General features: G+C 42.7%; 1 protein-coding gene across 1 annotated transcript in view; it reads right to left on the reverse strand.

Moving 5' to 3' along the window:
* The window catches only part of ITPR3 (inositol 1,4,5-trisphosphate receptor type 3), a 2,403,054-nt gene that overhangs the window by 77,758 nt on the left and 2,309,478 nt on the right, over positions 1–15,818 (reverse strand). The window contains exon 56 of the mRNA XM_044076491.1: positions 1,891–2,051. Within this exon, the coding sequence (XP_043932426.1) occupies positions 1,891–2,051 (161 nt within the window). The remainder of the gene's footprint in view (positions 1–1,890; positions 2,052–15,818) is intronic.

Genomic DNA, 15,818 nt, shown 5'->3' on the forward strand with positions numbered 1-15,818 from the left:
ACAAGATTTGCATGAATACCAATCTTTTGTTTATGTTGAAGGTAGCCAGTGCATGTAACTTAATTCCAATCACATTTTTATGTTTCTTTGTTGTTGACTGAGTAAGCCCACTACAGGGAACCCCAGGAGAACTCTTTCTTTAAGTGAGTTTCTCAGAGTCACACTGTAGGCAAATGAAGGTGGGAGGAATCGAAAGCAACTTATTAACAGCTAAGAGGTCTAGTTCTCTGCTAACTACCAGTTTCTCCTTAATATGAGTTCTGCAATCCTGGGGAGCAGCCTCTACATATCACGGGTGTTAACATGTGGCTAGAACTGAACAGGTTTGCTTGCTTTTTTTACCGGATTAACACATTTAAAATAATTACATAAATGAATAAATGGGCACGTTAAAACAAAAGAAAGTATTGAACAGTATATTTTAAAATATACTGTTTTGTTATGACAAATGTGGCAGAACTTCAGGGCTGTCCAAAGGTGCACTTCACTAGAGTAGTCTCTGCTTCCAATTCTTTCTTCTATAAGAAGTAGTTAACCTTCTTCTGTAATTTTTGCTTGGATGGCAGTTTTACAGATGCTCTCTTGTCCTCCAATCCATGCATTCACAAAGCACTACAAGGTGAAAAAGGTATTCAAATCCAGGTCTTCATCTGGAGTTATGGCAATCTATGGCGTGCTCCCATGTGACATCCACCCACAGGGAATGTAGCCGGGGACTTTTCCCTATCATTTCTGCAGGCATCACTATTTTATCATATCCAGATATTATAAGCAATCATCATAATTCTGCTTTGTGAGAAACTCTGATTGCAGGAAGCATACCACCCCCTCCCCCTTTGTTTTTCTTCTTTCTTCTTAGTATCTATATTTTTCTTTTAAAGCTTTTGATTTGGTCAAGAGCTGGAGGTTTCAGAAAGGGCTGTGCATCAGGGGGAATTCAGGAATGCAATCTGTAGCCTGGCAAGATTCTGTTAGCCAAGTGGCCCTAATGCCAGCAGAATCAGTTGTAACAGTCCAACAACTATTACTACTATGGTTGATAGCTGTGTCTGTTTTTTAAACACTTTCCTTCCACAGTTGTTACCTAAATACAAGCAGTGTATCCTAGAAATCTATTTCACTGGCAGTTGCTAAGCAATCCCAGTTGCTAAGCAATCCTTCATCTAGAGTTAACATACAGCCTTATGGAAATATGCAGATGATCATTGTCCTTATGGAAATGTGCAGATGATCATTGTCCTTATGGAATTGTGCAGATGATCATTGTCCTTATGGAAATGTGCAGATGATCATTGTCCTTATGGAATTGTGAAGATGATCATTGTCCTTATGGAATTGTGCAGATGACCATTGTCATGCTAGTACATTCCCAGAGCGCACAAAATCCGCACTAAGAATTTGTACTGAAAGTGTACTGTGCCTCCAGTATGTCACTGTATCCAAATTTCTGTAACATTTGCTTGTCCTGATAAATCTAGAATGTATTCTGTCCCTATAATCAGAATCAGAAATACTTTATTAATCCCGCAGGAAATTGCTTAAAGAAGAATCAAAGATGTTAAATAGATATGAGGAAATTGTACATACTGCCCTTACAGTGCCACAAGGAAGAAGCAGCCTAGGGATGTAGGAACACCATTAACGTCTGTGAACCTACCTTGACAATACAGGGGAGGTACCAAGCACAACAACGTCAGCACGTGTTTTACACCAATTATCTTTAAACTCATCATGAGGTTTGCCCAGCACCAGCAGACATGCAGTCATCTTGACTATAAGCAACACCGATGGTCTGTCTTCTTGTCAGGAGATGCATCACTCAGCCGTGATGATCTTTACTGCCGAATTTACTATGGAGCAGAATAACAAGACAAACAAAGCCAAACTTACCTTTATCATTTGCCACACATAGCTCTCAGGGCCTGTGTAATCTGTTTTGTTCTTCACTCGGACCAGAACTATGAAGTAGAGATAGTGCCACATGTTGTGTTCGGTTTTAATGTGCTCTTCAAAAGACACGGTCTTGTTATCAAATTTGTCCCGCTCAAGGCCTGAAAAAAAAAAACATGTCAACTAGGTATAGAGTAACCCTGACAGTTTCTTTCTAAATTTATTGTAAATTATAGCTGGTCTCCCCTCCGTCTCACCACCTCTACATTACCATGGACTGCAAAACAACTTTAAAATAGTTTTCCTAGTACTTGCCTGAAACATGGGTTCAGTCTATGTGTATTCCTGCTGTTTACTGTTCTTTTCCTGACAGGGTCCAAACTATCACATTTAAAATTCTCTTGAGCATGGCTATGGCTCTTTAATTTTATAACTGCTGTAAAGCTACTCAAATAAAAGCTGTGTGTGTGTATGTATGTGTGCGTGAGTAAGTGAATGAGAGAGAGAGAAAGAAGTGAAGTGAGAAGAATTGAGAAGTTAATAAAATAAAAAATAAAAAATGAAAAAAAAATGTCTTTATGTATGTATAACAGCAGGAGGGGGAGAAAGATGAGCGATAACCATCTAACTTCTTGTACGTCTAGAGTTCTTTCAGCCACCCCAGACAAGAGCAAAATACTACTGTGGTCACCTAACAGCTTTGCATTACTATCTGAAGAAAATATTTGCATGTGAATTTTGAATAGATACCACTGAAGGAATGCCTTATTTATTTATTTTTTGCTGACCCAAAACTCCAGCTGCCACAGCCCATTATGGTAGATGTCTCCCCCAGGATGAAAAGCTTCAGTTTTACAATATTTCCTGACAAAAAAATCCACAATGGAAATATAATGTCTACGGACAAAGAAATAATTACACTAGGAATGTAGAGGGAGTACTATGACAATGAAAGAAACAGCTGCATGCATCCAGACTAAATAAACAGTAAAAAAGTAATATATAAATCACTAATACTTGATGTAAGCAAAATCAATGGCAGGAGTGTAGGATGAAGAATATACACCAAATGCAACTTCAGAACACTGGTATTTACAAAGAACAGCATAATGTACCAAACAGTAAACCTAGTGTTCTGCTTAGTAAATGCAAACAAATTGTACAACTGTTCAAAGCTTGCCCACTGACACTGGAGAAGAAAGTATAAGGAACATTTAAGAATAACAGACACCAGTTAAACAATAACACAACTGGTTGCTACAGGAGATTTCATACACCGCATGCAAGGCAGAAGAGCCTCAGTTCAGCTCATGAAATATCCAAAGAACTCTGAAAGAATCTAGAGGTTGGAAATGACAGTGAAAAAATGAGGCAGAGGCTAGAACAGAAAACCAGGACGGGATAGGACAGGAATGTGGAAAGAGAAGGGCTTCAGGATTACAACTAGATTAACAACTTTGCACTTTTTTGGTTTGCAACTTCTTTGTTTTCACTCAGCCATTCACTACCTCCAAGTCATATCTTGGTATTTTTTTATTAAATTGTGAATTTTACCTTATTTTTACTTCCATTGAATGTCTGTGTGTGTTCTTCTTTGACTCATTAATGTAATGATCTTGTTTTATTTGTATTGACTGTGCAGTACTTAAGTCATGTTTACAATGCGGTAAACCAGGACCATTATGCTAAGTAAGAGCTTTCGGCTCTATAAATATATTTCACTAATTTTCTCTGTCACTGTTTTTATTTTATTTACTTATGTGCAGTAATACAAAATTTATGTACTTACCATAACAATAGATCCATGTTGTCTGTTTTTCATCTGGTTCAATATATGGGACGTTGGATCCAACTGGATCCAACCTCAGCGCCGAATTTGAAGCTTTCATCGTTCTAGGGATCTGACTCCTTCCCTACCCATAATTCCCTGAAATCCAGTCTAATACCTCAGACTGAGTTTGCCCTACATCAAAGTATTCAGACCTACTTATGAAAAAATAGTAGAGACCCTAAATCCAAAACTTAAAAGTACCAAAGAAAAGGGAGTCAAGGTTACATGACAGTGCAACCAGTGAATCATCTCAAAGCTATCTATAAATTTTTCAATTTGCAAGGGGGCTAGAGGGAAGGGAGGTTGATCCCAATGAAAAATAGACAACATGGATCTATCGTTATGGTAAGTATGTAACTTCTGTATCCAATGTTGTCTATTTTCATCTGATTCAACATACGGTACAGATTCCCAAGGTGTTTTTCTGGCTGGTATCAAGGAAGGACATCATGAGGATGGTAGAGCCAAAGGAGAAGCAAGACCTGGACTAAACGTCCAGTTTATAATGAGTAATAAAGGTACACACAGTGGACCAAGTTGCTGCTGCAGAAATGTCATCACTGGGTAGCCTTTTAGAAAAAGTTCTTGAGATAGCTACTGCTGTGGTTGAATGAGCTTTTGCTTTGGACTGTAAATTTAAACCCATCTTAGCACAGACAAATGAAATACAATTTGACAGCCATGTGGACAATGTAACTTTCGTAACAGATCCAGATGATGTACCAGAAGATGCCTGGATGTACCAGTCTAGAACCAATCATCTAGGTAGGGGTTGGATCATGAGTGTACACAAGTGCTCTATCACCACTGCAATTATTTTAGAGAACACCCTGAGGGCTACAGTGAGACGGAATGACAAGGCTCTAAACTGGAAATGATTGGCTCCCAGCTGGAAGTGGAGAAATCTCCTGGATTGATACTCTATTTTCACATGAGAGCAAGCATCCTGGAGATCTATTGAGCACATCCAATCATCCTTCCTTAGGAAGGGGCAATATACTGAATTGTGACCACTGAGAATTTTGTCTGTTTTACAAATTAGTTAAGATGACTGAGATCCAAAATTGGTCTGAGGTACCCTATTTTCTTTGGCACTAAAAAGAACCTTGAGTAGAATCCAGATCCTAATTGGTCTTTGGGGACTAGTTGGATAATAAGAAGTTATGTACCTACCATAACGTTCCATGTTAGTTGTCTTCTCTCGCCTTCTTTCTTGCTTGTTGGGTTCGGAGCCGATCCTCGGCTCCGACTCGGCACTTGCTTTAGCTCGAGAACTCCTTTTACCAGCTCGAGGCAGCCCCATATCCCATGATGCAAGGCGGTAAGTACCCAGATCTCGTTTGTTGACAAAGGGCAATAACACCAAGCAGAAAAATACTTCCCAAAGGAAGAAGAAACTTACAGATGGAAAAGGACCAGGTCTGAATGGTCTTTAGCATAATAGTTTCTTATACAAGGTCTGTCCAGGCCAGGGGGAAGGAGGGAGGGTCGCAAGAAAGAAGGCGAGAAGACAACTAACATGGAACGTTATGGTAGGTACATAACTTCTTAATGTTAAGTTGTCAATCTCGCCTTCATTCTTGCTTGTTGGGACCGCGTCCCTAGCACCTCTATCCTGGGTGGCTCAATGGAACAAACTCTTGAGGACTGTAGAGCCAAAACTGGCTCTGTCCCTGGAGGCCAAGTCCAATTTGTAATGGGAAACAAAAGTGTGAGGAGTGGCCCAAGTGGCGCTGCACAAATAGTGTCCAAAGGAAGTCTAGCCTGAAAAGCTGTAGAAGTAGCTAAACTCCTGGTTGAATGTGCTTTAGGTTTTGAGCACAGCTGTTTTCCCCTGAGCGTATAGATTTCAGTGATGACCGAAGAAAGCCATCTGGATAAAGTCACTTTAGAAACAGGAAGGCCTTTTTTATTATCCGCATAGGAAACAAAAAGTTGATCAGATTTTCTAAATTTTTTGTTCTGTCCAAATAATATCTGAGTTGACGGTGGACGTCAAGATAATGTAGCTTTTGTTCAGCCCTATCTGAATAGTTAGGAAAAAATACAGGGAGATCAATGGATTGATTCAGATTGTTCTTTGAAGCGACCTTAGGTAAAAAGGATGGATTAGTTCTCAAAGATACTCTGTCTTTGTGAAAAATCAAATAGGGGGGGTCGAACCGAAAGAGCATGAAGTTCAGACACCCTCCTGGCAGATGTAATAGCCACTAGGAATAAAGTTTTCCAAGAAAGATATTTCAGGGAACAAGAAACAGCTGGCTCGAAGGGGAAGAATCAAGGATGTCAGCACTAAATTTAGATCCCACTGAGGAGGAGGATTCCTGATTGGAGGCTTTAGTAGGAAAATTCCTTTCAAGAAGGCCCTGCAGAGCCTATGGGACATAATATTATGATCTGCTATCCCGACATGAAAATTAGAAATAGCAGCCAATTGAACTCTGACTGTGGAAGAAGAGGAGCCTGCATGAAAAATCTCTGCTAAGAAGTCCAGAACTGCCTGAACAGGGGCAGTAAAAGGATCAATATTTTGGGCCTTAGCCCAATAAGAGAAACGTTTCCATTTGCTTGTGTAAATCCTCCGGGTAGAGGATTTTAGTGAAGCTACTATGATGTCTCTAACTGGGTTAGAGATCAAAGGAAGCCTGGCTAAGGAAGGAAGTGGAGCAACCATGCTGTGAGGTTGAGAGAAGGGATTGACCGGTGCAGCTGACCGGATTGGTGAATCAGTAGATCTGGCACTGGGTCCAGATGCCACGGCTGCACCAAAAGGTGATGATGGAGGAGCGGGAACCAAACTTGTCGAGGCCAGTAAGGGGCAATGAGAATCAATTTGGCTCTCAAAACGGTAGCTTTCTGGATCACCTGAGGGATCAGAGGAAATGGAGGGAAGGCATAAAGAAGTCCCTGGGGCCAATCCTGGGTCAGAGCGTCTCTGGGGGGATGGCCTGATAGAGGGAAGAGGCTGAAGAAGTCTGGACATTTGCTGTTTTGGGGAGTAGCAAACAGATCGCAACATGGACGACCCCATTCCAGAAAAATCTCTTCCGCTATAGATTGCTTGAGAGACCACTCGTGAGGCATGAGAATAGCTCTGCTCAATCTGTCCGCTATAATGTTGGTTTTCCCAGGGATATGCGTTGCTACCAGAAACCGATGAGAGGAGATCGCCCATTGCCAAAGTCTGAGCGCTTCTCGACACAAGGGGTAGGACTTGGTTCCGCCCTGTTTGTTGATATACCAAACTACAGACATGTTGTCTGTGTGGACTGCAATTGTCCCTACGGGAAGAAAGTCGCTGAGGGCTTGCAACGTTAAAAGCACTGCTCTCATCTCCAGGACATTTATGTGCAGATGGTACTCGAACGGTTGCCACGCCCCATGAACCATCCTGCCCTGATAATGACCCCCACCCGATCAGGGAGGCATCCGTGGTGACAGTGGCTATCGGGACGGAGGTACAAAGCACCTGCCTTGGTGAACCTGAGACGATGTGATCCACCAAGCAAGATGTTCTTTGCATGTTTGTGTCACCAGAATCTGGTGACGCATTGGGAGTTGCTGGTATGACCACTGTGTGAACAGCATCCACTGAAGGAGGCGCATGTAGAATCGAGCCAGGGGAAGCAGAGTAATGGCCGCAGCCATGAGACCTAATACCTTTAGAACCATTCTGGCCTGTACTTTCTTGCTGGCCAGAATGATCCTGACATGAGTCTGAATGTCTGAAACTCTTTGTTCTGTAAGGGTAGCTGACATCCGAACAGTATCTAAGTTTGCGCCTATGAAGGTAATAGACTGGCAGGGCGATAAGGATGACTTTGCGAAGTTGATTGAGATGCCTAAATGAGAACAAAGGTCTATTGTGTAATCCCTGGCTTGTATAAGCTGATGCCTGGTGGTGGCTGACAGGAGCCAGTCGTCGAGATACGGAAACACCTGGAATCCTTGACGTCTCAGGTGAGCCGTGACCACTGCCATGCATTTGGTGAACACTCTGGGGGCTGTAGTGAGACCAAAGGGCAGGGCTCTGAACTGGAAGTGACTGGACCCCAGCCGAAGCGGAGAAATCTCCTGGAGCGTCTGTGAATTTTGATGTGATAGTACGCGTCCTGAAGATCTATTGAGCACATCCAGTTGTCCTTCTGTAAGAAGGGCAGAATTGACTGAAGAGTGACCATTCGAATCTTGTCTTCCTGACAGACTTGTTGAGTCTGCTGAGATCCAATATTGGTCTCCAGTCTCCCGTCTTTTGGGGACCAAAAGAACCTTGAGTAGATTCCGGCTCTGAATGGTCTATTGTAACTGGCTGAATGGCTCTTTTTGCAGTAGTTTTGCGATTTCTAACTCTGCAATGTCCCTTAGACCGGGTGGTACATCTGGAAGGGAACTTGAGGGAAGGGACTTTCCTCGAAAGGAATTATGTAACCCTTGGATATGATCGACTGTACCCATCTGTCTTGAGTGAGGGAATGCCAGGCTTCTGGGTACAGTGATAATCTTCCCCGACTGCCTCCAAGGAGGGACAGCCGGGCAACACCTCAGGGATGCTGAAAGGGCTTATCAGAGAGAGGCTCCCTGTTTCCCGACCCCCTCTGCCTCTAGAGCGGCGTCTGTTGTTGTTACCTCCTCTGCCTCTAGGGGTAAACTGACCACGTGAATCCGGCGTGACTCCTTGGGATTTACGGAACCACATCTTCCCACCCTTCTGTCCTTTGGGATAAGGCCTAGAAGGGGTGGAAAAACGGACTCCAACAGCAGAAAGAATCTTGCCGTCCTGCTCACACCTGGTCAAGGTTTCCTTCACCTGAGGGCCAAACAAAGCTGACCCATCAAAGGGAGAATTTGTGAAGGACGCCTTAAAGGGATCCGCAAAAACACATAGCCGCATCCAGGCTTGGCGTCTAAGAGCCACACCTGTGCCTGCGGCTCTACACGCTCCATCCGCAGCATAAGATATTAGCCGCATGGAGGAGTTAGCAATGGAATTGAGGGTTCCTAGCTGCAAAGCAATCTTTTCTTGAGCCCCTGCAGCTGTAGGATCCTGAACTACTTCTCCCAGCTCCTTCAGGATATCTCTTTGGAGTCTGGTGAAGTGACATAGGTAATTCAGCGAACGCATAGCAAAGGTCGCTGAGGAAAACATCCGCTTACCGTACCTATCCATGGTCCTAGAGTCCTTATTAGGAGGATGGACGGGCACGGAAGGATCTGCAAGTTCCTTTTGGTGGCCGCAGCCACCACCATGGCATCAGCGGGGACACCCTTGGTAAGGAATTGTTTGTCACTAGGGGCAGTGATAAATTTAGAAGGCCTCCTAGGGACTGGCTCTACAGAGTCAGGAGCTGCCCACGCCTTCGTGCAATAACCTGCATAAGGGGTCGAAGGCGGAGACACCCAGGAGGTGGAGGGCCGAGATCCAAACGCCTCTAGGTATACTGACTCATCCTCAGAGGGATTGTTGGTGGGCCAGTTTCCCTCTGTTTCAGAAGTTCTAGGATGTCTGAGAAGGAGACATCCTCAGAGGGGATCTAGGGGATCCCTCTGACTCATCAAAGTCAGTATCCGAAGTGACAGACTCGGGGGAGTCTACATGCTTCCTCTTACAAGTCCTCTTCCTAGGAGGATCTCCCGAAACATCAGGAGAATCCTCGGAAGAGGGGGAAATTCCCAATGGGGAAACCTGAGGCGGAGGATCTCTGGGTCCTGTAGCAAGAGAAGTGGCAGAGATGTCAACAGGTACTATAGAGGGAGGAGCTACGGGAACAGACTGCTGACTGATACCAGTGGCCAGTACACTCTTCATCACCTAGCCCGACCACCGAATCCCTCTAAGGAAGAGGAGATAAGAGTAGAGGCTGAAGGAACAGAAGGGGGTATCCGTCCTCCAGCCGTAGCAGTAACCATGCCCGAAGACTCCAACTCCAAGCTCTGGGGTAGAGTTGAAGGAGGAACTGTAACGGGGTGTGGACCAACAGTCGTCTGCTGAGACGGACTGTGTAACATTTGGGCCAGTACCTGTGACTTGAGTAATCTACTGACCACTCTCTCTAGGTCATGATCAGAAACCTGGATGACCTTGAAGATCGGCTCCGATGGCTCCGTTCCGATAGAAGAGGTGAAGCTGGAGCCGAAAGTATCGGCTCCAAGGAAGGAGACCTCGACCTCTTCCTGGAATGAGCCATCGGAGCCGATACTACAGATCCTGTCGGAGCCGACTTCTCGGAGCTGACAGAACGTCTCGATGTATCGGCTCCAGCCGGAGCCGATACAGCCACCAAAGTAATGGTGTCGGAGCCGATCGGAGCCGACACCGATGCCTGTGCCACATGGGTGTCGGAACCGATCAGAGCCGACATCGAAGTGGACAATACAGATTCGGCACCGATAGCCATCGGTGCCGAAAGCTTTGTCAAGCCAGAATCGGCTCCAGCCGGAGCCGATCTCGACTCAGTACGAGTCGGAGCTGAGGCCGCAGGCTTAGATACAGAAGCCTGGGCCTTGGCAGGTTTTGTTGATTTTGGTGGAGCCGACTTAGCCAGGCCCCTAAGAATCAACTTATTACGTCTCTCCTGCAGGACTCTCTGGCTGAAGGAGTGACAAATAGCACAGGAGTCCTGCAGGTGAAGAGGGCCCAGACAATACAGGCAAGAAGTGTGACCGTCTGTCAGAGACATCTTCTGACAGCACGAGTCACACTTCTTAAAACCTGAGACCCTCTCCTTAGACATGGTGCCGAAAAAACACAACACACAGACACACCAGTCAAAATTAAATTAAACAAAATACCAAGAGGTATTCTATAAAAAACCAACACACACACCCTAACAGGAGGGGGATGGGATAGGGAAAATTGACTAACAAAAAATTAAAAGAGACAGGGAATTTGTCAGAAAGGGCAGAAAAATAAATTTAAACTATCAATAAAATAGTTTTAGACTAAAAGGGGCTTGAAAAATCACAAAAGTGAACAACTTACCAGGAGCTGGTAAAAAGAAGACCTCCTAAGTGAAGCGGCAAACGAGATCTAGGTACTTACCGCCTTGCATCATGGGATATGGGGCTGCCTCGAGCTGGTAAAAGGAGTTCTCGAGCTAAAGCAAGTGCCGAGTCGGAGCCGAGGATCGGCTCCGAACCCAACAAGCAAGAATGAAGGCGAGATTGACAACTTAACATCTCTTTTTTTGTATCAGCTTGGAAATTTCTACTGCTGCTGGATTCCACTGACTGGGTAGAACATCGGGAATCACTTTCTTTTTTTTTATGCAAAGGCAAGAAAAGGGAATGAATAGCCTCTGTAAATTATATTTTGTACCCACTTGTCTTTTGTTTTGTCAGGCTTGGGGATGCAGATATAAGCATCCCCCAACTGCCTCCAGAGTGTAGCACTCAGGCAACTTTCATAAATGTTGATAGGGCCTCTCAGTAAAGCCCAAAAAGTGTAGAGCTGTCATAAAGAGCATTGATGAAAGACACCTTGAAGCCTTCAGTAAAGTCAAAACACATATCCAGGCATGCCACCTTACCACAAGATCAATGCCTGCTGCTCTGGCTGAGCCATCAATTGCATTATAAATGAGACACAAGGCTACATTACAGGTTGACTGTAGAGTTTATAGCCGGGAGTCCACAGTCTTTGGACATCTGCAGGCAACATTTCAGAAAGAGACTTGGAAATTTCTTTAGTCAAGTCCCTCTGAAATCTGATGACATGAGCTAGATAGTTCAGGGACCCGAGTGCAAAGGTCAGTGATGTGTAAGTCTGTTTCTGAAGCTGTCCAACACCCTAGACTCCCTGTTAGGAGGATGGATAGAGGAACTCTCTTCAGACAATTCCTTTTTTCTTGGCTGCTGCTATACTCTTAGCATCCACTGGAGGACTTTTGCTCCAATGTTTCCTGTCCTCTGGAACTGCCAAAAGTTCTGCCTGTTTTTTTTGGGAATGGGCTCCACCCATTGCACCATGAGGTCAACTAGTGGGTCAACGGGCGGTACCACACAGGATGATGTTGAGCCAGAACTGAAGGCTTCCAAAAATATAGATTCATCTGGTGAAGAATCTTTGGTGGGCCACCCTCCTCTCTGTTTCATGAACTCAAAAATTTTACCAAGGGTGACACCTTCTGAGAGAAACCTGGGTGAACCCTCACCTTCATCCAAGTTTGTATCCTTCATGAAAGAGTCTGGAGAGGAGTCTATGTGCTTTCCTTTGCATGCCTGTTTCTTGTGAATTGATTCTGTTGGGAGGACATATGGTTCAGAATAAGACTGGGAGCAGACATAGAAAGTTGTTTCAGAAGCCTGTGGTCCGACTGTTCCTGTCTGGCAGGATAGATAGAACATGACATTGCAGGATCTAGTTGGTGTTTGGGTGGAACTGAACTAGAGAAAGTGTCCTCTCTTTGGGTAAACCTAAAACCCTTTTAACAAACTCAAAGGCCAAAGCGGCTGATGGAACCAAGGATCTCCCCGGATCTAAGAAGAGAGACAGAAACCTCAGCTCCATCCAGTCCCAGCCCCAAAGCTGATCTCAGACCCGAGCTGTCTACTGCCAAAGAACCCAGGAAGAAATATGGGTATTTGGTATATGGGGAAATTGGGCTATGAATAAATGTGGGAGGTGCCAACAGTGCCAGCATATCTTGACAGGTGGTTTACCATAAAAGAAAAAGAATATCGTGTTCATGGTAAGCATGACTGTGACACAGCTGGTGAGCATATGTTGCAATATTCCAGTTGTGTCCAAGTTATTATATTGGTAAAACAGAGAGAGCTTTTAAGCAAAGAATATATGAACATCAGTACCATATTAATAAAGGGACCACTATGAATGCCTTAGCTGGGCATATATTAGAATATCCATTGCATAAATTCAAGTATGTTATTGCAGAATGTGTTGGTAAGGATATTAGAGGAGGGCCCTGGCAATTAAAATTGGAAGAAAGAGAGCTCATATGGCAAATTAATACCAACGCATATATGTACCCAGGGCTTAATGAATATAGCTCCATTAAATGCATCCTAACTTTAAAAGCTTTATATAGGTGAGGAGCATTGTATATTTGCTATTAGATAATAACACTTAATAGTTAGAATTTAAAAGTTAATAATTTTTTTTATAAATCTGGGTTTATTAATATGTCAATATTTTTATGAAATTTTATTTATTTTGTAAATTGTTGCCATATGAAATAATGCAATTTATTTGCAAAATGTTTTTCTTATGATACAAATAGTGATGATTTTTTGGATTTTAGTATTTATTATGTTTGTGATTCAGTTTCTTAGGTAAAGGTTGAATAAGTTTAATATTTAATATTTATATCATGTTTTATCATATATTATAAAATAGTGATGTATATCTTTAAATAATTGTTATCAATTTAATTAATTGAATTATAATTGTATTTAAGTATTGGATTCTGGGATTGTGATTTATCTGAAGAAGTGCAGGCATTGGACTTGCACGAAAGCGCTTACAAAATAAACATGTGTGGGGATTTACAGCAAGCTGTCCTGTTTGGTACTTGCTCTATATGCCTAACTGGCAGAATAAAATATTCTTTTAGCAAATCTATCTAATACTTTTCCTTCCTTGTCCACAATGCTTCTTATTTTAAGATACCATAAAGCCTATCTGTCTTTTTGGGAACTGAAGGTTAAAAATCAGGGTTGTTACAGACGACATTAAATACATCCTTCAAGGATGGCACTAAATGGAGGAATGGAAGTGGAATGAAGCACGTCTACTTGTAACATATATCATCACCTCAGTTCAGGGGGAACATCTATCTGCTCCCATAGAACACCTCATTCATCCAGGCTAAAGTCTGTAAAAAGGAAAATCCATCCAAAGGAGACTGTGAGGACCAAGCTGGGCTTGGGAATCTACAGAAGAAGAAGAAACCCTGCTCCTGTTTATTTTAGGATCCCCTGACATGTCTTCCATCAGGAATGTTTCTGCTGACAACTTTTCTGGTTAAGGATTTCTCGACACCAGGATTAACACCCTGTAACAACCTCCTAGCTAAGGTAACATCTTTTCTAATGGACACCATGTCTTCTAATGGACTGTGTTTAACCTGTTTTTTTTTTCTTTACAGGTACAGTTGATGACAGACTTGGAGAAGGTACTTCTGCTCCATCAAGAGGTCTCTTTCCCAGGCTACACTGAGCAGCATCCAATGGGGCTTCTCATTGACCCAGCAAAGATGGTTCTACCATGCTTGGATTGGACATTGGAACAGCTTAAGAGAACATATCTGACCCCACTTTATGATGGCTGAAAGAACTACATCAGAGAAATCTGGAAAGATAAGTGAGTGGTCTGAGGAATGGTTAATGCTCATCTGCTGAGGCATTTACTGTGCCTATGGAGTCAGAAGGGGCTCTTTAGTAAGCTGTTTTTTTTCTTTTTAGGTAGAATGAGAGATGAACCAGAAGAAGTGGGGTAAATATCCGTGCTGTAATCAAGGAGGATGTCTCAGATGTGGTAATCTTCACTGAAATGAGCCATATAGAAGGTAAGTTGTCAAATACTGTTCACAAGCAGCACACTTACACTCACATACACAGTCTCCAAACAATGTAATACATAAGCAGTGCACTAAATTCCAGTCATAAATCCCCTGTCATAAAATTCAGTCTGATAAAAAAGGGGTATGTAAGTTGTCACACAATGACCACAAGCACTAACATACCCTGTAGTAGTTTCGGCCCAAATAAAATACTTGCAAACACTAAACTTTTAATAACATCAACTGCATAAAGTTTACACAAGCAGTACATTTTCTTACTAAAATGGCACCCAAAATAGCTGAAGCTAAAACTAATGGTCCCTGTCAGGAAATTCCAACATTAGAAAGATACTGGGTTTCTTAAAGGGACAATACTGCTAAAAAGCCCTAGTGAAATAAGTAGGATTTTTAAAGGACAATATTCTGTGTGGAAGGGCTCTTCACCAAGGTTTGTTTTCCAAAATTGAAACTGAAGGCTGGCTGTTGCTCCTTTTCATGAGAAAGCACTGGATAATCTTCAATCTGACTACTGACTGTCTCTCCACGCAGCTGCCCAATCAGCAGTCAGAGTGAAGGTGTGGGAAATTGCCAGAGAGTTTGGAAGCTGGCTGGATGTTGTGTCCTGGGAAAGAAACAAGACGTATAGCCTAAAGGCTACTGCAAACAGTGGCAATGATGAACACCTGATCTAACCACCAAAAAAACTCCATCAATATAGGAATCTGAAAAGATAAAGGGTGTAAATGCTGAGTTCTGACTGATCTGAGGTATGATTGAATTCTTCTCATCTGAAGACTGGACAAGGGAATCCGAAGAATCATATATCCCAGAATGCTGAGAAATTTCTTGACAGATACTAGATTTTGATTGGAACTCAAGAATATCTTTTGGTAGATCTCTACTTTGGAGGGGAAAAAAAAGTTTTTACCAGGGCAGAATCTGTCAGCTATCCCAGGAAAACTATGTTATGAGAAGGGCTGAGAGAAGATTTCTGTGTGTTCACTTGAAAACCCAGACTGTGCAGGAGATTCTCTGACTGTTTAGGAGATTCTCAACCCTTGTCAAATACTCTAGAATGAAGAGGCAAACAGTCTTTCTGATTTTCTAAATTGTCCTTAATTTTATGAGGCTTTTTGTTTCTTTTTGGAGCCTCCTTGCCATTGCTTTTTGAAAAAAGGAATGTAGGTGGAAGGAAATTTATTTGCCTTTAAAAAGGAAGATTGAAATATTTGAGTCACTACTTGAACCATCTTCCCCTCTCATCAAACCTCTTAAGCACCTCGGTTGCAGAAGGGGAAACAGAACTTCCTTGTCTGGTGAGGGTGTGGGAGTTGAGAATATAACAAAGCAAAACTTCTCATGATTGACCCAGAAGCAGCATCCCTGGAGACAGTATCAGCAGAACACTTTAAGGCATGCTTACATGACAATCAGAAACAAAGGAGACATTCAAATAAATTTTCACCTCAGAAGGGAGAAGGCTACCAGTTAACTTTTTCATTTTTCAAAAGGCAGAAGTAAAAGCTTTAATGCTAGTCTGGTAGCTTAAAATTCTGAATGTTAAAATGGCAGAAGGATAA

The sequence above is a fragment of the Protopterus annectens genome, chromosome 7.part0 (genome assembly GCF_019279795.1).
Source record: "Protopterus annectens isolate FY-2018-M chromosome 7.part0, PAN1.0, whole genome shotgun sequence".
In the NCBI taxonomy this organism is placed as follows: domain Eukaryota; kingdom Metazoa; phylum Chordata; order Ceratodontiformes; family Protopteridae; genus Protopterus; species Protopterus annectens.